Genomic DNA, 22,439 nt, shown 5'->3' with positions numbered 1-22,439 from the left:
AAAATTTCAAATTATTATGTGTTGATTTCTTTTACGTTTGTCTCTTGTTTTATTTTGAAACTCTCAAAGGAAGCACTTTTGATAAATATAAAACTACGACGACGACTCACCAGTAGAAGGCGATAACGTCCATTGTGGCTACGATTAAAGCATAGGAGGTAGAAGAGGACGCGGACCAATCACAGGCGCCGTTACCCGATGACTGACGTCGCTCTCAGCCAATCACAGGCTTTGTTTTGGCTGCCGGAGCTCGGGCTGGGTGGGATTAGCTGTGCTTCAAACTTCCTCAAGCTAGCGCAGACAAATGTGAGTATATTTTTAATGTTTACAAAAAAGTAAAATGTTTCTGGTTTATTGTTCACGCGAGGAGCTGTGCAGTAAATGAACCCCCCTGCTCTGCAGCTCATAGTGGTGACAAGTCATTGTGTTGTGTCAGGATTAGTGAAGGCTAATAAAATGCTAACATGTTATCCGAACCAACCGCCGGTGTCACCGTTATTCGTTAAATGAAAGTTCTTATTTTCATGACGTTATTTGTGAATGTGCGGCGTTAGCTCCACCAGTTAGCCTGCTACATTTCTAGCTCCCCGGCGACTAAGCTAACCTCAAAATTGGCTCAATATTAACCAGGATATCTACGCAGTGACACACGCTATTAATACTCTACTGCACCAAACTACATTTCAGAAATGTTATATTTCCAGCCTTCCTCTCCGATTTGCCAAATAATTGACGCGTGAATGTTTGAGTGGACATTTATTTACAATGAGTAGACGCCTTTCGTGAATTCGGCAAACATTCAACCCATCAAATCACTGTTTTGAATGTTAATATTTATTCAGGCAGGAAACAAGACACTGTGAACTTCGCCAAAAGTACGAGGACCTCACCATGTGCAAATGTAGAACATTTCATTATTGTGATATTATCGATGTTATTGCTTAACGTAGTAAATGAATTGTGGTGAATTTTGATGATTGATAATTTTGAATGGGCAATATCGTTAACAACATTTCTGAATGCTGTCGAAAACGAGCCAAAGCATATATCACTGAGGTGAATCCAAACAAAGGTTTTTACACATCAAATTTCGCAAAAGAACACATTTAATTTTCCTGGTGGAAGCAGCAACAGTCTAACATAAATCCCTCTATTATCTATATTCATGTCTGTCAAAAGAATTGAGATCCATAGGAAGGAGATCGGAGTCAGCTCAGTGTCCAAACAAGGGTTTAATCTTGTACAAGAGGAGCATTCACAAAGCAACACACACAGGCCAGTTACAAAGTGAAGACACCCTGTCTTGTAGTAATCGCAAGGTATTTATCTGTCTCAATGGGTCAGCTATCACCCTGCCATAAGGTGCAGACCCCCGCCTCTGTGGGTTTGTTATCACCTTGCCCTCAGTCGCAGACCCATTGTCTCTATTCACAAGTTACTTCAAACAGTTCCTAAAACAATACATATGGTCACTGGCCAAAATCGCATCCAACAGTTACATTAACAATACAAAGAGTGAGTGGTCTCAGGTCACATCAAACGGTTGTATTGAGCATTTGTCTTCATGTATTACATGAGGTGCATAATTCCCATAACAATGTCCGTGTGTGTTTATCCTCATGTCTCGCTGCTGTCCCTCCAGAGGACTCTGTGACAATGCCTCAGACCAACAAGTCGATGAGCAGTGGCTGTGCACCAGGACAGGCATCTGCTCCAGACCAGGGAGAACCACCACCACCAGCACCATCAGCACCGGCAGCGTCAGAGGATGTGAAGGCCCAGGCTGCTGCCGATGCTGGTGCTGCTGGTGCTGCTGCTGCTGACGTTGATGGAGGAGGAGACGCAGGGATCATCAAATCACCCAGTGACCCAAAGAAATACAGGTAGGAGACAAATACATTTTTTTGTCAACAATCATGAAGCAAATCTTGAAGAGGCTCCCAGTTTGCTTTGGTGTCACTTTGTTTGTAATCCTTTTAAGTAGAATAAAAATTATTTATGAATAATCTGTATTGTACTGATTATTATTTTTTTTAATCTGACAATTAATACAAAGTAAAGTGTTTGTTCTCAGAGACTATAAATGTTGATATTTTTTCATCCAAAACCTTTTTAGTTTTGTAATGACCCGTTTGAACTATTTAATATTTAGTTTAAATATTATTTTATTGACAATACTATATTAATGTAGGTCAGAGAGACAGAACATTAATGTTGTTCAATAACTGGTTATTGAAGTTAATTGATTTTTTAAAATTATTTGTTATGATTAAACAGTTATATTTTATCAGATGGAGGAAAAAGGAAAATCAGTTAAATATATGGACTAAAAATATATAGAAATATCCGGAACTAAGGTTCCACTTTACAGAGGGAATTTAGTGATTTCTTAATAAAACATTTTCTTGACAAAGGCTGCAACTAACAATCATTTTCATAATCGATGAACCTGTCGATTATTTTCTTAATTAATAATTAATCTCTGCAGTTGGACACGGGCAAAATCAGCTCAAGCACTCCTAATATAAACAGAAAGTCCAATACTGTGCATCCCTAGGAATAACTATTGGATTAATGGATTTATTGTTTAGCTGCACTGGAATAGGACTGTAGCTCCCAGAGACACAGAGATTACATGGTCCTCTCTCTTTCTCTCTGCAGGTTCATCGAGCTGAGTAATGGTCTCCGCGCTCTCCTCATCTCTGACTTCAGTGGCGCCGGTACGAAGGACGACATTGAAAATGGAGAGGACATGGAGGCAGGGGAGGACAGGGCCGGGGCGGAAGCAGAGCCTGAAGAAGATGAAGACGAGAGAGATTCTGGTGAGGGTTCAGAGGAGGACGAGGAAGACGAAGAAGAGTCAGAGCAGGACAGCGACTTTGAGGAGCTGGATGAGGAGAATGCAGCGAAGAAGCAGAAAGGGAGCTCTGAGAAGCAGGTGAGTGATGTGAAGAGTCAGCTTTGTGTTTTCAAATCTCTATGACATGACCTCGGGACATTTTGTGCAATTCCGTTTTTTATTGTCAAGCCATTTTGGCTGTGTTGAATGAATACAGCTCATATTTGCCAGAGGATATTTTAAAAAAAAAATTAAAACTGTTGTCTCAGTGCCTGAAAAAACGGACTAATTTGTTCCTAGTGGGGAAAAATGTCACCTTCCCAAAAACAGCTGTAAAAACATTATGGATTCATATTTTTTACAAGTCGATCTTTTAAAACTCCTTCATCCTGAAATATACATATCAAATATTAATTATATTTTTGAGATTTTAACCCTTTTAACTTCACACAGCTGTAACTCGGTGTCAGCTTTCACAATCAGACCACAGCCACTGCTCTACTCTCACTCGGCTCTCTGCCCACTTCTTGGCATTTTTAAAAATCAGGCATTGGATGAGGGAGTTATTAGCCTCAGAAGAGGGGGTTTAGTTCCCCTCTAATAATCTCTGGTTGTCTTGTGGTGTGTGTTGCTTCCAGGCGGCGGCTGCTCTGTGCATCAGTGTGGGCAGCTTCAGTGACCCGGACGACCTGCCGGGCCTCGCCCACTTCCTGGAACACAGTGAGTCAAAGAAGCTGACAGAAATCTTTAGTTTGGGAAGTAAGATACACTAACATAGCTGAGCTAGAGCCTGACCCACAATTAGTTTGACTAACACGTCACAACGTTAATGAATGTTAATGGTTCGTATAAATCTCTAGCTTTTTCCATTTATGACCTCCTGACCTGATGTTCCTGTCTCCCTGATCTTCAGTGGTGTTTATGGGAAGTGAGAAATACCCGGCAGAGAACGGTTTTGACGCTTTCCTGAAGAAACACGGTGGCAGTGACAACGCCTCCACCGACTGCGAGAGAACCATCTTTCAGTTCGACGTGCAGAGGAAGTATTTCAGAGAGGCTCTCGACAGGTAAGGCTGTCTTTTTCCGTCTTGATTTTCTTGGTAAATTTCTGCTTGAAAACAGTGGTGTAAAAATGGACAAACACCCAAATATATCCTGTTTTTCTGTGACTTAAATCAGAAACAATATGATATTCATGATGTTTGGGAGAATCAGAAGTAGTGCTGTCAAGAGATTAAAAAAATTTGAGCAATTAATTAATAATGATCTGTAATTGATTGATCTAATTATTTTTAATCGCACCTAAAAAATACTTAGAAAAGCCCTCAACTTAATGTATTTTTATTTAAGTTCATTATTACATTATTGTGGCTGATCAAAAGATTGACAACAAAAAAGTGGCTTTATAAAGTCATTTATTGTTTTAACAAACAAGAACAGATGCAGCATTTACATTCCGCTGTGTTCTTTGATCAAACTCCAAATAAGTAGAAAAGGCTCATACGCGGGGTGTTAGCTGTGTAACGTTAGCTGTGGCTGCACAGTACATAAAACATGACTGATTTGAGCTTTGTACTCTGTGTGTACAGTTCACTCACAGATGTTTGTGTGTTTCAGGTGGGCTCAGTTCTTCATCTGTCCTCTGATGATAGAGGACGCCATCGACAGAGAGGTGGAGGCTGTGGACAGTGGTGAGTTATCTCTGATACAAACCATTGCATTGAGATAACTGCAAGTTTGATTAGGTTGAAGCTTATGTATTGGAGTGTTTTTTTTTGCCGAGTCATCAGAATCAGCCACAAATTTGACGCCCCCTAGCACCTACACCGTGCGACGCTAAGTGAAGCAATTGATAACTTGTAATCCCTGTTTTAGTGACCTGACAACAATCTGAAGTTGTTTTGTGGCAAAGCTTTTGTTCGGTCCAAAATGGCAGCCTTCCTGTTCGGTTTGGGTCATGGGTTCAATTAACTATTTGTTCGTCTTAACCTAAGACACTTGTGTACTGATTTTCATGCATGTATGTGACCTGAATTTGAAGTGGATCGCAGTAAAACTCCGCCTTCCTGTTGGTTTTCATTTCCTGTCTCTGTGTTCAGAGTATCAGCTGGCCAGACCATCTGACTCTCACCGTAAGGAGATGCTGTTTGGGAGTCTGGCTAAACCTGGGCACCCTATGAGCAAATTCTGCTGGGGTAAGACAGAACTATGTCAACACACACACTCATGAGCAGCAGCCATGAACATGAACATTCCCTATGGCTTTGGAAGAATGTAGGGGAAAAAGTCTCATCATGACTTAAAAACAACTTATAAAACACTTCAACTGTTTCTAGCTGTTATAACTTGTGTCTTTTTTTGACTTTTTGTCTTTTTTTTTGGAACAAATGCTTCTCAGACTCACTGGTGTGTTTGTGAGTTCAGCGACATTTAATCAACTTCCATGTTTTTCACAAAGGAAATAAAACATTACACTGAGTCAGTTCGGACTCTTAAATATCAAGTGTCTTTTCTGTGTTACATGTTGAATGTAATTTTAGGAACGTTAAAGGATAGATTTACTCTTATGTGTTGTTTTTCTTCTCAGGTAACGCTCAGACATTAAAACACGAGCCCAGAGAGAAGCAGATCAACACGTACCAGCGGCTCAGAGACTTTTGGAGGAGATATTATTCTGCTCATTACATGACGCTTGCTGTTCAGTCCAAAGGTTAAAAAAAAATCAGGATTTTTCTTACAGATTTCAGGTTGAAATGAGTGTGAGATTCAACAATCAGTCATGAAATCAAATAAATATACATGATAAATGATGTTTGTGTTTCTGCTGTAGAGACACTGGACACTCTGGAGCAGTGGGTGAGAGAGATCTTCATCAACGTTCCTAACAAGTAAGGAGACGAACCAGAAACTCAGTCTGCATCCATTTATTTTTATTTAAGATTCACTTTAGGTTTGGTTTTATGTGGCTTTGACTTCAGACATTGACTCTTATTGAAAACATGGCTGCCAGCGGAAACAACAGTGATAAGTAGATTTGTATCCTCTTAACAAAAGGCTCACCGTATAAAGTCTAAGCATAGTTAAGCCTATGACAACGTAAGAGTATATTAACCTCTTTATCTGACTGTAAACTGAAATTTGTCTTACTCTGTAAACCACTCACTCTCCCACACCAAAGTCCATAGTGAAAATCAGTGATTTTTCAACCTGAAATCAGAAACTGTTACAGTAGCACCTTTTTAAAGAAGAATAAAAACAAAATGGATTTATTGTTTGTTTTGTTTCAGTGGTGAACCTCGACCTGACTTCTCTAACCTGCAGCAGCCATTTGACACGCCAGATTTCACCAAACTCTACAGAGGTCAGAGTATAACAGGGCTGGTCATTGAACATGCATTCAGACGTTACATTAAACCATTCTGTAACGAGGGTTTAGACTGAATTTACTTTTACTTTTGTGTGTTTCAGTGATCCCTGTGAGGAAGGTTCATGCTCTGACCATCAGCTGGGCCGTGCCTCCTCAGGGGAAACACTACAGGTGAGACACGTACCTGCACTGTGACTGTTACATCATCTGTGCCACCTTCAGACTTGACTGACTTTGTGTTTATTTGTCAGAGTGAAGCCTCTTCATTACATCTCCTGGCTGATTGGACATGAAGGAAGTGGCAGCATCCTGTCTCTTCTCAGGAAGAAGTAGGTCCTAAAGAAATGAAGTGTGTAGTAAAAGTGTGTGTGCAGGAGACTCATGGTGATCTCTGTGTGTGTTCAGGTGCTGGGCTCTGGCTCTGTTTGGAGGAAACAGTGAGACAGGCTTTGACCAAAACACCACCTACTCCATTTTCTCCATCTCCATCACCCTGACTGATCAGGGCTACCAGAACTTCTACCAGGTCAACACACACACACACACACACACACACACAGAAATGTTCACTTGGAGTTCAAACATGATGTTTACATCATCTGACCTCATACAAAGATCATTTAAATTCAAATGAAACCATTTCGTATCGAGTGGATTTTGTCTGATGTTGTTTTGTGTCTGTGCAGGTGGTTGATTTTGTGTTTCAATATCTGAAGATGCTCCAGACTCTGGGTCCCCAGCAGAGGTCAGTGTTGTTTTCAACTCTCTTTATTGATTTTCCACATATATGAATGTAACATGCCATAAAAGATATATATATCTTCACAATATACAAGTGGAGAGGACATCCATATCCACACATACGGATAAATAAATAAGTTCCTTATGTCATGGTTCAAGAAAACCCTGAATGCCTGCCATCAAACTATGAGTTGCAGTTAAAGTAAATAATAAATGGCTGCCAAATTCTATAGAACTTTGTTTTCTGTTTCTTCAGTGAGAATCTTATTTTCTCCAGCTCCAGATGTTTCATAACATCCGTCATAAGATGAAGATAAATAATTATAATATAATTTGGAGAGCCTGGTAACGACTGAGTCAGGTGTGTTTAGTGTTCATGATGATGTCTGAAACTACAAAACTAAAGCCTGTTTTTGTCAAATATGTTATCTGCCAGAGTTTATGAGGAAATTCAGAAGATCGAAGCCAACGAGTTCCATTATCAGGAGCAGGTACAGTAACACACACACACACACACACACATCAACAAAGTGAAAACATGACATTGTCATGGTTAGAAATGTTAAGATCAGGAACAGAAGCCTATGTTATACAAATATGGTGACTAGGGCTGCAACGATTATTCTTTTTAATCGATGACTAAATGAATCATCAACTACGTTTTTAACAATTAATACAAGCTTTCTGATTTTTCAGCTTCTTAACTGTGAATATTGTCTGGTTTCTTTGCTCCATTTGACAAAAAAAATCATTAAAACTGAAAAGACATTTGAGAATATCATGATTTCCATGTTTGGTAAACACTGATCGGCATTTTTCAACATTTTCCTACATTTTATGGACAAAATAATACTCGATTAATCAAGAAAATCACAAAACCGATTACCTGATTCCAATGGGGACTGTGACAGATGCTGTAAAGTTTTGTACGTCTTTTTGTGACATCATGGAATCAACCCAAAACATTACATACTCCTTTACATAACATGTATAATATACTCCTGCTCTCTGACTCTGCGTCGTCCCTCTTTTTCTTTTCAGACAGATCCCATCGAGTTTGTGGAGAACATCTGTGAGAACATGCAGCTGTTTCCTAAAGAAGACTTCCTGACCGGTGACCAGCTCATGTTTGAGTACAACACACAGGTAGTGACTGCTACTGATTCTGATTGACATTAAGGATCGTCGTTTTCTCTGCCTCTGCTAGTGTTATGTCAATAAAGTTTATTATTGTTCTCCTCTGTAGCTGTACATTCATGTATAATCCTCAGAAGTATGACCATATTCTACTGTCAACATCAACGTGTGTGTGTGTGTGTGTGCGTGCAGGTGATCAGTGCAGCTCTGTCCCTGTTGACTCCAGACAGAGCAAACCTGTTGCTTCTGTCTCCAGAGAATGAAGGATGCTGTCCTCTCAGAGAGAAATGGTTCGGTACCTGTTACAGCATGGAAGGTATGTCTGTCTTTCTCTATTTCTTTTCCTCTCAAACCCTTTCAAACTGTGTTGACACAAACAGAAATGACCTGTTTCAGACGGTTAAATGTCTCTTCATGTTGTTGTAGAACTGTTAACCCTGGCATGTAACTGAACTTCATTTAACAATTTTATCTCATTCTCCATGTTTATCTATTATTTTATCTTAGTCCATGCTTTACCTCATTAGCATACCACTTTTATTAGATAAATATTTTCAGGGGCCGAAACATGTGCCAGTAACTTCTTGTTACCCTTCAGATTATTCTTCTATCCGTGGCTTTGCGGTCATTTTTGAGGGCGTTTACGAGCATAAAATCTCTCCATAGAGGGCAGGTCTGGCTAGTTCCTGGACCCGTGCGTTGCTCAAGGGCTTAATAGCGCCCCCTAAAGTGAAAAAAGAGGCAAAATTGATTTCCACCGAATTTCCCGAAGCTTGGTGGGAAGATGTTATTAACCAAGAAGAACAAAAAAGTAACCATGGCCTCAACTCAACCGGTAGTCGGCCACTTTGTGATCCATTTTGGCGATTTGCACCCTACGTACTGACATAAAAACACGCCACTTTGTACTAGACACATCAAAGGCGAAAGGTTTTGTGGATTGCTGCACTCGCCGACTTGTGCGGGGACGCGAAGGCCCCACTTGCTAATTTTTTCCCCTCTCTGTTTTATGTTTAATATCTATTAATATAATATGAATGTGTTGCTTGATGCTTGAGCCTGTTTAGCACTTTGAATTGCACTGATTTGTATGAACAGTGATAGATAAATAAAGTGTGGTCCAGACTGTTGATCAGTGTTTCCCAAACCTTGAAATGATGATGTTCTAAAATGTTCTAAAAACATTCAGTTTTTATGATTTTTTCATAAAATCCATCCATTGTTAAAACAAAGTCCAAGTGAAAGCCTATATTCTCAGCGCTGTAGGCACAGAGAAGATCCAGTATCCTCACATGATCAGAATCTGTTTTTAGATGTCCCAGATGTGTGGACCCAGCGCTGGGCAGGAGACTTCCAACTCAACCCTGACCTCCACCTCCCCGCTGAGAACAAGTTCATCGGTCAGTACGTGATGAGCGTAATTCTGGCTTTCAGCGTTGATTCATTTAGAAATATTTCAGTTTGCAGATCATTTTTGCTTGTTGTTATGACAGAGATTTTCACACAGTGAAGTGTTAAAGTGGTCAAATGCATTGTCTTGGTTGCTTAACGTCAGCGAGCTCTGTTGTGTGATACGTCACCGGTCTTCAAACACTTTGTTACTAAGAGTATTGCAGTATCGTAGTATTGCAAATACAGAACTGGTAACAGTTTACAATAGAGTGACACACACAGCCAGTCTAACAGTTGATGGGGACAGATTTGATATTTAGTATATATATCTTTTTTTTTTTTTCCCCTCGACAGCAACTGATTTCACCCTGAAAACGTCCGACTGTCCAGACACAGAGTTTCCTGTCAGGATCGTCAACAGTGAGCGAGGCTGTCTGTGGTACAAGAAGGACAACAAGTTCAAAATCCCCAAAGGTTCGTTGGACTTAGACTGCGACGTGCTGTTTGACATGTTTTAGTGACACATGGATTCTTGTGTGTTTCAGCGTATATTCGGTTCAACTTGATCTCCCCGGTGATTCAGAAGAGTCCTGAGAAGTAAGTAATAATAATATTCAACTTCAAAGCTGCGGCCTACCATTGTTTTAATAATCTGTCTGTTATTGTCTTGATTAATCAATCGAGTACTTGTTTGGTCCACAAAATGTCAGGAAACGTTGAAACATTTGAAACGTTGATCAGTGTTTGTCAAACTGGGAATGATGATGTTCTCAAATGTCTGGTTTTTGTCCACAAACCGTAATGATTCAGTGATAAATCATTTCTTTGTTTTATGGAGCCAAGAAACCAGAGAATATTCACATTTATAAAGCTGAAAAATCATAGATATTGTATAAATTGTTAAAGAAAAACACTGATAAATGAGAGGCTTTAGATTTTTCCTTTTTAATGAGATTTTCTCCATTTCTCTTTTGATTACACATGATAACCTCGGTCAAAGGTAAAAATAGGAAGCACTAACCTGCACCTTCTTATTCATTTCCGGCTACACTATTTTCCATTGTATTTGGTTCATTTTAAGTAATATTAATTCAATAATTGAATATAGGAGTAATCACAGCCGCTTTACTGATAGACTTTGGTCTAACTGTGTTTAGAAAGCAGTGATTTAAGAAGTTGCTGCTGTCGTGTTTCTCCTCCAGTCTGGTTCTCTTTGACCTCTTTGTGAACGTCCTGGCTCATAACCTGGCAGAGCCGGCGTACGAGGCTGACGTCGCTCAGCTGGAGTACAAGCTGGTGGCTGGAGAGCACGGCCTGGTGATCCGACTCAAGGGCTTCAACCACAAACTGCCGGTGAGGACACGTCGATGAAGTGGGGTCCAGCTTTTGTTGTTTTCTTGCTGGTGAATACAGTGTAGTGTCAAAGTTTATTTTGACATATGTACATGGTACTCTCAAGTTTGCAGTTTAGTTAGAATGTTTAAAATCATGAAAGTTGGTTAAAAATCAAGTAGAAGTAAATTTCAACTTCGGTCTTAGATGAAATCACTTTAATGTTTGGCTGCCAGGCTTTAATTTAAATACCTTTTTAACGCAGATTAAAAGGGTTTTATAAGGTTTGTGTTTACATGAAATAATCATTGAGTTGTTAAATTATTTCACTTTCTCTTAAAGTGATAGTTCAGGTCTGTGTCAGTACAAAAACAAGTCCTTTAATGGAACGTGATGGAGATAAAAAATGACAGGAGATGAAAGGAAAAGAGAGAATATGATGGACTGGGTGGTGTAGGAGTTTTCTAACATTGTGAATGTAAGCTGCTGTTAAATACCACAGAAGAAGGATCTCTGTAATCTGAAAAACAAAACATGTCGGATTTCAAATGTGGTAAGAAAACAAAGGTTGATTCATAAAAGATGAATGACATTGTTTTGAATGTGTTTCAGCTGCTGTTGAGGTTGATCGTGGATCACCTGGCAGACTTCAGCACCGAGCCCGACGTCTTCGCCATGTTCTCAGAGCAGCTGAAAAAAACCTACTTCAACATCCTCATCAAACCGGAGCGTCTCGGCAAGTAAGTGGCAACACACTCGTCTCTGTGGAATGTTTGCCTGGATAACAGAGGATTCCGTCTTCCTATAGTTGTGTCTTCTTCTGGCCTGGAAAAGTTTTTAGTCGCTGTCGGAGCTGCTTGTCTCTGTCGTTCACACACCCGAGGTGTGTGTTGGCGGTCAAACAAGAACCCTCAATTGCCTCTAGGTTGACGTCTTCTCTGTAAACGGGCCCATCGTTCCACATGAGGTCATAGCCGCCCACCCTCTTCTCCTTGCCCGTCAGCACTCCCTCCATATCCACAACGTTCAAAGTGTCGTCCAGGAGTCGGCACTTGAGCTCGAAATCCTCCCGGCTGCTGGCCGAGTACGACGGCGAGGCGTTGACCTCGAGTAACCACGGTTTGAGGTTCTGATCCAGGAGAATGTCGTACCCGTAGAGCTCAAAGCAGTGCTTGTCGTTGATGATGACGTTTTGTACGCTCTGGAGACTTCGGATGAAGATGTTGTCCATCTCAGCAAACAGGGTCTCCACCGTCTCTTGGCCGTGTTTTGCCGTCAGGTATCTGCGGAGCTGCTGGATCAACCATTTGCCTCCCTTGTCGGGATCGTAGTCTGGCGCGGTTTTTTGTATAGCCACGTTGGTGAGATGCATGTACTTGTCGTCAATGATGCTGAGAGTGAAGCGAGTGGTGGAGAAGCGGGCGAAGCCGTCTCGATACAGCCAGGCCTTGAGGGGATTAAATGATGTGACCAGAACGTAGACCCTCAGATCAAACTTCCTGCTGTTAATCAGGTAAGGGTTCTCGATGTAGCGTTGGACCACATAGCTCTCCACCTGAGGTCCATCCCTCAGCTCCTCTGTGCGGGTGCTGTCCCTCTTCCAGTCCATGATGTCCTTGAGTTTCCTGAACAGGAAAATGCCCCTCCCTTGGGATTTCGCCACGGGCTTCATGATCCAGGTGTTGCCGGGACATTTTTTAAACTCCTCGACAAAGATGTGATACTCACTGGGCAGCTCGAAGGTGCACGGGAAAAAGTCACATCTGAGCTCCTCCTGGCCAACGTCTCTCTCCAGGTTTTTTTTGTACCTTTTGAGATTCTTCACCATGAGGTTTTTACGCGTCAGTTCGTAACACTTGCGAAAGTGGTTTATCCTCACGTGCTCCTCCATGTAGGAGAAATAGTTGTCCCTGAACCAGCTCAGATCACACCAGCTGAAATCCCACTCTCCATTTTCATCTGCAACCTCAACCCAGCCTGGTCTTTGGCCCAGGACAAACTGCATGGTCTTGATCAGGCCACATTTGTAACGTACACAGATCCTGCCTTCCCGCTCCTCCTTCGGTTTTCTGACATGGTTCTTTCGGCTGGTGGTGCCGGACTTGGTCTTTGGGACATGGGTGACGGAATCCTTCTTAATGGTCTTTTGGGCCTGCTGGTTGTTGTCCTGGATGGTTTTAATCTTTTTGGACAGGCTGGACATCACAGACTGCTGCATTTGTTTTCCAGAGTCTTCACTGGTGTTGAAGGTAGTTGTGGGGATGTTATGTCAGATTACTGATGCCAGATCTGTCCTTTTGTCTTTGATCTGAGGATAAAAGCCTTGGATTCTTCTTCCACTAAGTCCAGCAGCCTGCACACTAAGAGGACCACAGATAGACATTGTCCTTCTTGCTCAATCTCTGGTACTCTGGTACCTCCAGAGTTGAGGAACTGTCATTTGCTCCAGAATTCCTTTGTGCCCAGAGTCTGTGCACAAATGGCCGATAAACATCTTGAAGATGGATTCATCTGTAACGTTCTGCATAGTAGAACATTCTAGACCTGACTCTCCCCTGCTCTGTCTCTCTCTCTCTCTCTGAAGGGATATTCGTCTGCTGATCCTGGAACACTGTCGCTGGTCTGTCATTCAGAAGTATCAGGCTGTCACGAAGGGTCTGACCGTCAACGACCTCATGACCTTTGTCGCTGGGATGAAGGCGGAGCTATACACTGAGGGGCTGGTGCAGGGAAACTTCACCAGCTCGGTGAGAGAGTAATGCACAGAAAATGTAAACATGGCACTGCACAGTACAGTAAAAGCTCTTATTCATGATTCATTCTTTGATAACCTTTTAACAGGAGAATGTTTTCTAACAGTAATGCAACATCATGGATGCAAGCTACTCTTGAAACCCAGAAGAAGAAGTAAACTGAGAGAAACCTCACCCTACATGCTCCCATAAAGCTTAGAAACATGATCCTGATGTGACCTTTGAACTTTTTAAAACTCCTACCAGTGACAGTAACTGCTGTAAAACAGAGTTTGTGTCTGATCTGAGCAGAGAAGGCAAAATATCAACACATACATTCAGCTTTGTGTGGATCATTGATTAAAACGTGCTCACGTATTTTACTTATACTGTCAATTCTATTGATTTTTGTTTCTGTTTTTTTTTTGGTTTTTTTATAATGAAAAAAATCTCTGATTTTTCAGCTTCTTAAATGAGAATATGTTCTGCTTTATTTGCTCTGAATAACAAATCAATCATTCTAATTTGTGGAGAAAAAGAAAGCATTTCACGTTTTTGCAAACTTATTTTGTTTTTAGCATTTTCTGACATTTTGTGGCCCAAACAACTATTAACCGAGAAAATCATTAATGTGTTTGTTTCGTCCAACAGGAGTCCAAGGAGTTTCTGCAGTACTTTGTCCAGTGAGTATCACGTCACATATTAAATGCACTTTTTAAAATTTGAAGTCAAAGATAAATTTCTTGTTTTCATTGAGGCAAATGTTTAAAAATGTCAAATTTAAACTGAATTAGTGTCCAGTTTCATTTTAAGTCTCAGATGCTTCAGTGTTGATATTTTAACACAGCACATTAATAATAAAAAATGGTTTAATTTAGAGCAAATATTTTACTTGTGATCAGATTATCTGTTTGTTTGCAACCGGCTGAACAGAGCTGGTGCATCTTTAGCAGCAGTGTGTTACTGTCTAACGTTACACGTTTATTCCTCTGCAGGAAGCTGCAGTACCGGCCTCTGTCCACAGAGGTCCCCGTCTCCTTTCGGGTGGTGGAGCTGCCTCAGAAAAGTCACCTCTGTAAAGTCAAGTCTCTCAACAAGGGAGATGCCAACTCTGAAGTGACCGTCTACTACCAGGTGAGGAGACACAGTCCCTACACTGAGGACATTAACTTTTAAACTGGTTTTTGAATTTAAATTGTAGTTTTATTGTGAGTGATATGATGTAGTGTTTTGTTGTGTCTTGTCTTGTCTTTTTATGTTATTTTGTCTAATCTTGTTTCATCATATCTTCTCTTGTCCTGTGTTGTCTTATCATGTCTTGTCTTGTCCTGTGTATTCTTCCCTTATTATATCTTGTCTTATTTCGTCTCATCTCGTCTTATTTTGTCCTGTCCTATGTCACCGTGTCTTGTCTGGTCATATCTTGTCCATTTGATTTCTTTTTTATGCATAAAAATAATATAATATCCAAAAAAGTAAATAACCTATTTTCAAAAATGTTGTCCAGTTTCTGTTGTTGTTGTTGTTGTTGTTGTTGTTTCTAACTGTGTCACCTGTGTTCCAGTCGGGGCTGAAGAACCTCAGACAACACGCGCTGATGGAGCTGATGGTGGTGAGTGTTCACACTCACTGTCATTTTCTGGGTTTCATCTGCAGCTGTAAACCCACGCACACCTGAGGTCAGGATGATTTCTACTTGCAGTTCACTTCTGAACCACATGAGGGAGTGTTGTAATTTCCACATTTCCAAGTGGCAGTGGGTACTGTGACATCACCCTGAAGACTCAAATCATAACAGTGTACATCTTCAGTGGTGTTATAAATATCTTAAATGTTTGCCTAATGTGGCAAAGCTACAAAACCAAACCCCCACGTGTCACTGACTGTAGCAAATATTACTCCAGAGGTAAATTCATCAACTTCCGCTTTATTAATGAAAAATAAAAGCCCTTATTTTACAAAATTATAGACAAAAACACAGAAATATACAAATGTTTTCGACCATCTGTCATAAAAACGAGAAAACATAACTCCTTCAAAAACCTGTTTAAAACTAAATAGAATTATTGTTATTTATTTGGAAAATAACAAACTGAATTCAACTTTATAGACTCAAATTTGACTCAAAGCTTAACATTCAACCAATAAAACCAATGTAACTGTTCAAGAAAGCACTATAATTTGATCTTAATTTAGAAATACTGTTCTTTTTACTAATTTTTTTTCAGTTTTTTGTTAAACAGTAAATTTGAAACGTCATGAATAACGATAATAATTATATATTGGCATAAAAAATATCATTTCAGTTGAAGAGCTTCTACACTCTTGTGTATTAACTGGAAACACAGAAACAAAAAATAATTTTGATAATTACTAATGCTGTTAATTTAGGGCATAAACCTTACACTGTGTGGTGGTCTAATACATTTGTTAAGCACTGTATAATAATAACATGTATGTTGCACTTCCTGCTTCCTGTATGTAAACAATCGTAAAATCATGTTAACTCCGCCTTCATGCTTTTATTTTGACAGATGCACATGGAGGAGCCCTGCTTTGACTTCCTCAGGACAAAGGAGACTCTGGGGTGAGTGCACAGATGAATAATCAGAAACATGGAGAGCGTAAACCATTCTCACTGCTCTGATGACCTCCAGGTACCAGGTGTATCCAACCTGCAGGAACACCTCAGGAGTGCTGGGCTTCTCCGTCACCGTGGAAACACAAGCAACCAAGTTCAGGTGAGGAGGTGTTTTTTTTGTTTCTCCACACATCCACTTATATCCACACAAAACTTTATGAGAAAGGAGAAAAAAAAAGCAACATTTTCAAAATTATGAGAGAAAAAAATCAAAATTTTAGAAAGGAAAAATAATTTTTTTTATCAGGAACAATTTTTATGTGAAAGAAAAAGGTAAAAATTTGTCAAAATTATGATAGAAAAAAGTCAAAAGTTTTGATATAATTTTATGAATAATTGTCTTTTTCGTGTCTTCCACTCGTGCTCGTCACAGCTCAGAGTTCGTGGAGGCAAAGATTGAGGAGTTCCTGGTCAGTTTCGGGCAGCGTCTGTCCTCTCTGAGCGAGGACGCCTTTAAGACACAGGTGACGGCTCTGGTCAAACTGAAGGAGTGTGAGGACGCTCACCTGGGAGAGGAAGTGGATCGTCACTGGTTTGAGGTGGTGACACAGCAGTACGTGTTTGACCGACTCAGCAGAGAGGTGAGACCCAGAAACCCTCGTCCACTTGATTTACTCGTATTTAACCCTCTCATGAGCGTCTCTCTCTCCTGAAGCAAAGTGTGGCTTCTCTTAGATGTAAATGTACGTATACGTGTCTCTTTTTATTCTATAAAAACACATTTATTAAGTCAAGTTAATTTTATTTCAATAGCACATTTAAAAACAACAAGTGTTAAAGTTACAACAGTAAATCATGATAAATTAAATAAAAAGTCCTCCTGTCAGAGAGAAGAGATGAGTTCTTTTAAATGTCATTTAATAACATGTGGAGATTTAATATGAACAGGTAAACTGCACCAGAACTTTTACTACAAGTGAAATCAAGTGATGCTGCTGCTACTGCCGGCAGGACTGAAGTCCTGGTCCTGGTCCTGGTCCTAACCTGTCGTGGTCTCTCTCTCTGTTGCAGATCGAGGCTCTGAAGGTCTTCACTCAGGACGAGCTGGTCTCCTGGTTCCTGCAGCACAGAACCACGAGCTGCAGGAAGCTCAGCGTTCACGTGAGTTCAGTTCTCTTTGTTTATTAAAGGTGCAGCACAGAGAATTGACTTCATGTTCGTATCTAAAAACAAAAACTTAGTTGTCACCTGATGGTGGTTGGAGGAAGAACTTTACTCGAGTTCAGAGGAAAAACAAAAAGGAAAAAAGGTTGTGCAAGGTTGGTCTCTTTGCGTGATGTTCCCAACTCAAACTAATTACACTCATTTCAGGCAGCTGCACTGCTGCTGTGTCAAGCGGACAAAAAGAAAACGGTACTGCACCCTTGTGGTCAAAAATAAAACTTGCACAAGACACTAACTCAAAAATGGCTCCTACAATGTTATTAAGCAATACTTTCTAAACTGAGGGTTATTTTTAATTATTTGAATAATCTATTGATGCATGTCAATAATCTGGAGTCATTTACGTAAGTAAAAAGCTAATTCTGTCTGTCCCTTTAAGAAGTCACGGTTGTTAGTTGTGGGAATTCTGGGAAATGAAGTTTAAGCACTAAAGTTGCTGCTCCTGTTTTCTTTTTGGTGAAATGTTCATGCATTTTTTTTCTCTTCTTTTTTATCAGTAGTGCAATCAATACTTTCTCAGTGAACACATACATTTAAAAATAACACGTCACTAATTTAATGTAAAAGTTAATATACGACTCATCGCAGCAGCTCTAAACATTAAGTTAAAAGCTTAAAACGCTCGACATCGTCTCAGTGATTTCTTTTTTCCGTCTCTGCTCAGGTGGTCGGTTTCGGGGTGGAGGAGAACGACCCGCCGGATCAGAGCGCCACCTGTAGCTCAGACTCGGACGCCGCCCTCGTCCCCGCCCCCTCGGCGTACGGTGAAGTCAGCGAGTTGACCTTCCTGTCTGCCTCCACGCCGTCGCTCCGGGACGCAGTGCTCATCACTGACATCAGAGCGTTCACCTCCTCCGTCCTCCTTCACCCCTACCACAAAGTCCTCAGCTAGGTGTCACGCACACACACACACACAAACACACAGTGACGAAACTCCTCCTCTACAGTTACCATGGTGATGGCCGGCATGCAGTTACACGGCAGACATGGACAGGAACTGAAGGACATTTCAGAGATTTTAAGTTCAAGATTCTTACTAAATAACATTGTTTCAATTTAATTTATATATATCACACACTTTACCTCCATACAGTCAACCTCACATTCTGGTTCAATCTATAGTTTGAATCAGGACTGCAGTTATAAAGGAAGTCACACTTTACATTTATATACAGAAAACTGTAACTACACGTTTTTAAAGAGGTAGATTAAAGTTATTTGATGTGTGGCTGCCATGGCAACGCGAGGAAAAATCATTTAAGTCACATGACAAAAGACTCACTGAGTAAAATCCATACTGACTTTGTGTTTCCAACAGAAAACTGAAGTTGTTTCTTCTGTAAACCACTCACTCACCAAAGTTGTTGATCCACTACTGCCTCCGTCACTAACTGCAAATGTCTTATTTTGTAATTTCGGCATTTTAAAGGTCACTGAGGTTAATCTGGATTAACCTCATTGACACAAAGTGACCACACGAGGCAGCAGAGGACCAGCAGCTCCTGTGTCCCCGCGAGCTAAAATCACTGATTTTCTCCATGTGGTTTGGTGTGGGAGAGTGAGTGGTTTACAGACTGAAGTTTCCTGTTGGAAAAGTGTGTCTCACAGTGAAATAAAGCAGAAATCTAATTCTTAACATTAATTCAAGATGATTTAAAACATAGGAGAGGCCGAATACAATCATGCTTCAAAAAAAGCAACTGAACTTTACCTTTAAAATCCTTTAAATACCAAATCCTCTAGAAACTACGGCACATAATCTGACACGTTGAGAAAGTTTTAACTGAAAAAAAGGCTTTGGTTTCTCCTACGTGAAGTGAATGCATCACGTCGACTCAGGGCTTTGGTTCAAAAACAAAAAAAGGGCAGAACTGTCATTATTTTCAGTGACGACGCAGTAGCTGTGTTTTTTATGAGTTTACATTTACATGTTTTCACATCATTATAATTCTGTTTATGATAAATAATGTATGGGCCTCAGCAGTGTGTGATTATGGAGTGAGTTAGTGTTTTATCGACTGTGGAGGCCAGAATGTGCTATATGTGTAATTAATTACATTAAAAAAATACCTGATTAAATTAACAGCTTCTTTGTTTTTCTTTGTTTTGAAATTGGTAATTAGAATTTTTAACAAACAATATGGGCAGAAACATTGATTTTGAGGCTTTATTTTTTTGCAGTGTCAGATTATTTAAAAAACCTACTAATTTGTTCCTAATAGCAGAAAATCTCACCTTCCAAAAAAGTGCTGTGATAAATTTTATAAATTGAAGATATATTGTGACCACAGCAAATTTGTGCTTAACGTAGCGACAAATTTACACTCGTATCGAGTGTGCGTTTCTGCACTTGCTTGCAATATGAGCAACAGAGGCCAAGAATTTTGACCCTGACGTGCATTTGAACTCGCATCTGGAGTCAGACGTTCTACTGTTGTGCCACAGAGTCTGTTACACATATAGGCCGACAGATGTGTTGCATGAATGGGGTGAGGATGTCCAAAATGAGACAAAATTCATAGTTTAGTATGTCGTCCAAAATGAGACAAAAAAGTCATAGTTTAGTATGTCGTCCAAAATTAGACAAAAAAGTCATAGTTTAGTATGTTGTCCAAAATGAGACAAAAAGTCATAGTTTAGTATGTTGTCAAAAATGAGACAAAAAGTCATAGTTTAGTATGTTGTCAAAATGAGACAAAAAAGATCATGGATTTAGTATGTAGATCCAAATGAGACAAAAAGTCTTAGTTAGTATGTTGTCCAAAATGAGACAAAAAGTCATAGTTTAGTAGGTGGGTAAAAGTAAGGACAAAAAACTCATAGTTTAGTATGTGTGGGTAAAATGAGACAAAAGTCACAGTTAATAATAGGTCAAAATGAGACAAAAAGTCAGTTTAGTATGTTGTCCAAAATGAGACAAAAAAAGTCACAGTTTAGTATGTCGTCAAAATAGAACAAAAAGGGAATCCACAGTTTAATTATGTAAAAATTCCAAAATGTGACAAAAGTCATAGTTATTGGGTAGATCCAAAATGAGACAAAAAAGTCATAGTTTAGTATATTTGTCCAAAAATGAGACAAAAAAGTCATAGTTTAGTATGTCGTCCAAAATGAGACAAAAAGTCATAGTGGTATAATAGATCCAAAATGAGACAAAAAGTCACAGTTAAGTATGTTACGTGAAAATGAGACAAAAAAAAGTCATAGTTTGTGGTGGTCCAAAATAGAGACAAAAGAGTCACAGTTAGTATGTAGATCCAAAATGAGACAAAGTCACAGGTTTGTATGTGGAGTCAAATGAGACAAAAAGTCACAGTTAGTATGTCGTCCAAAATGAGACAAAAGTCACAGGTTTGTATGTCGTCCAAAATGAGACAAAAAAGTCATAGTATAAGGCGTCCTCTCTGAGCGTGCCTTTAAGACACAGGTGACGGCTCTGGTCAAACTGAAGGAGTGTGAGGACGCTCACCTGGGAGAGGAAGTGGATCGTCACTGGTTTGAGGTGGTGACACAGCAGTACGTGTTTGACCGACTCAGCAGAGAGGTGAGACCCAGAAACCCTCGTCCACTTGATTTACTCGTATTTAACCCTCTCATGAGCGTCTCTCTCTCCTGAAGCAAAGTGTGGCTTCTCTTAGATGTAAATGTACGTATACATGTCTCTTTTTATTCTATAAAAACACATTTATTAAGTCAAGTTAATTTTATTTCAATAGCACATTTAAAAACAACAAGTGTTAAAGTTACAACAGTAAATCATGATAAATTAAATAAAAAGTCCTCCTGTCAGAGAGAAGAGATGAGTTCTTTTAAATGTCATTTAATAACATGTGGAGATTTAATATGAACAGGTAAACTGCACCAGAACTTTTACTACAAGTGAAATCTCCACTATATAAAAACACTAAGCTTGGACTTTCAAAGTGATGCTGCTGCTGCTGGCAGGACTGAAGTCCTGGTCCTGGTCCTAACCTGTCGTGGTCTCTCTCTCTGTTGCAGATCGAGGCTCTGAAGGTCTTCACTCAGTATGAGCTGGTCTCCTGGAAGCTCAGCGTTCACGCGAGTTCAGTTCTCTTTGTTTATTAAAGGTGCAGCACAGAGAATTTATTGTGTTGTTAATGTTATTAAGCAATACTTTCTAAACTGAGGATTATTTTTAATTATCTGAATAATCTATTGATGCATTTTGAGAGTCAACTACCACAAAACAATCTTTTTTTGTTCATTTGTAAAAGTTAATATAAGACTCATCGCAGCAGCTCGAAACATTAAGTTAAGAGCTTAAAACGCTCAACATCTTCTCAGTGGTTTCTTTTTTCCGTCTCTGCTCAGAGCGCCACCTGTAGCTCAGACTCCACCTCTGCCGCCTTGGTGTACGGTGAAGGGATTTACGTCATGAGTGAAATAATTGCAGGTAAATGTGATGAACTACGGAACAGAACAGTTTCCTGAACGTTTTTAAGCCTCAAAAGTTCCTTTAAAAAACTTACTAATTTGTTCCTAGCGGCAGAAAATGTCACCTTCCCAAAAAGTGCTGTAAAAAAAAAAGAACAAATATTAATATAGTCAGTCTTTTAAAACTTCTTCAGCCTGAAATATACATATCAAATATTATTTATTTATTTTTTTAGTTTTAAGGGCATTATGTTTACACAACTCCACTGTTTTTTTAATAAAAAAAAAAAAACTAAAAATACATTTCAATGAGAAATATTATTAGGATGGATCAATGATTGGCAGAAACATTAATTTTTATGCTTTTTTGCAGAATCAGATTCTTTAAAAAACGTACTAATTGTGAAAATGGCCACCTTCCCAAAAACTGCGGTAGAAATGTTATAAATTTAGATAAGATAAAGTCGTATCTGTATCGTTTTTAAATTTATGAACGAGTCATTTCCAAAAGAAGTTTAGTGAGTGAATTAAAATGTCATTTTAAACATATACACATGAATCTAAAGCAAAAAGGTTTGAAATTCAGAAAAACAATCAGCTGCGACCCATCTGTGGGTCCCTGACCCAGCCTTTTAGAACCACAAAAAAAAAGATAATCTACGGAATCATATGGAAATGAGATGGTGTCACTCAGAGAAT

General features: G+C 39.6%; 2 protein-coding genes across 2 annotated transcripts; one reads left to right on the top strand and one right to left on the bottom strand.

Moving 5' to 3' along the window:
* The first annotated feature begins 223 nt into the window (after positions 1 to 223).
* On the top strand, positions 224 to 19,424 carry LOC122780930 (nardilysin-like). Its single transcript, XM_044044366.1, has 31 exons — positions 224 to 306; positions 1,643 to 1,883; positions 2,662 to 2,938; positions 3,478 to 3,559; positions 3,753 to 3,906; positions 4,457 to 4,530; positions 4,939 to 5,034; positions 5,427 to 5,549; positions 5,670 to 5,727; positions 6,127 to 6,200; positions 6,308 to 6,377; positions 6,458 to 6,535; positions 6,612 to 6,732; positions 6,893 to 6,951; positions 7,384 to 7,438; positions 7,989 to 8,093; positions 8,277 to 8,400; positions 9,398 to 9,484; positions 9,831 to 9,950; positions 10,022 to 10,073; positions 10,679 to 10,829; positions 11,421 to 11,548; positions 13,393 to 13,555; positions 14,192 to 14,223; positions 14,536 to 14,674; positions 15,105 to 15,152; positions 16,075 to 16,127; positions 16,198 to 16,281; positions 16,555 to 16,762; positions 17,193 to 17,282; positions 18,010 to 19,424. The coding sequence occupies exons 2-31, from the start codon at positions 1,657 to 1,659 to the stop codon at positions 18,235 to 18,237; spliced, it is 3,360 nt and encodes a 1,119-aa protein (XP_043900301.1). The 5' UTR covers positions 224 to 306; positions 1,643 to 1,656; the 3' UTR covers positions 18,238 to 19,424.
* LOC122780627 (probable tubulin polyglutamylase TTLL9) lies at positions 11,611 to 13,011 on the bottom strand. The gene has a single exon (XM_044043713.1). The coding sequence runs from the start codon at positions 13,009 to 13,011 to the stop codon at positions 11,611 to 11,613; it is 1,401 nt and encodes a 466-aa protein (XP_043899648.1).
* Positions 19,425 to 22,439: the final 3,015 nt, after the last annotated feature.

The sequence above is a fragment of the Solea senegalensis genome, linkage group LG14 (genome assembly GCF_019176455.1).
Source record: "Solea senegalensis isolate Sse05_10M linkage group LG14, IFAPA_SoseM_1, whole genome shotgun sequence".
Taxonomy (NCBI): domain Eukaryota; kingdom Metazoa; phylum Chordata; class Actinopteri; order Pleuronectiformes; family Soleidae; genus Solea; species Solea senegalensis.
Note: the sequence above shows the minus strand (reverse complement) of the source record. Positions and strands in the feature narration are given on the sequence as shown.

Bases quoted from the DNA above. Each gene is read 5' to 3' on its own strand.
- LOC122780930 (XM_044044366.1), top strand. From the start codon at position 1,657: ATGCCTCAGACCAACAAGTCGATGAGCAGTGGCTGTGCACCAGGACAG. The intron at 13,556-14,191 runs GTGAGAGAGTAA...TTCGTCCAACAG, and splicing joins AGGGAAACTTCACCAGCTCG to GAGTCCAAGGAGTTTCTGCA. The intron at 17,283-18,009 runs GTGAGTTCAGTT...GTCTCTGCTCAG, and splicing joins GCAGGAAGCTCAGCGTTCAC to GTGGTCGGTTTCGGGGTGGA.
- LOC122780627 (XM_044043713.1), bottom strand. From the start codon at position 13,011: ATGTCCAGCCTGTCCAAAAAGATTAAAACCATCCAGGACAACAACCAG.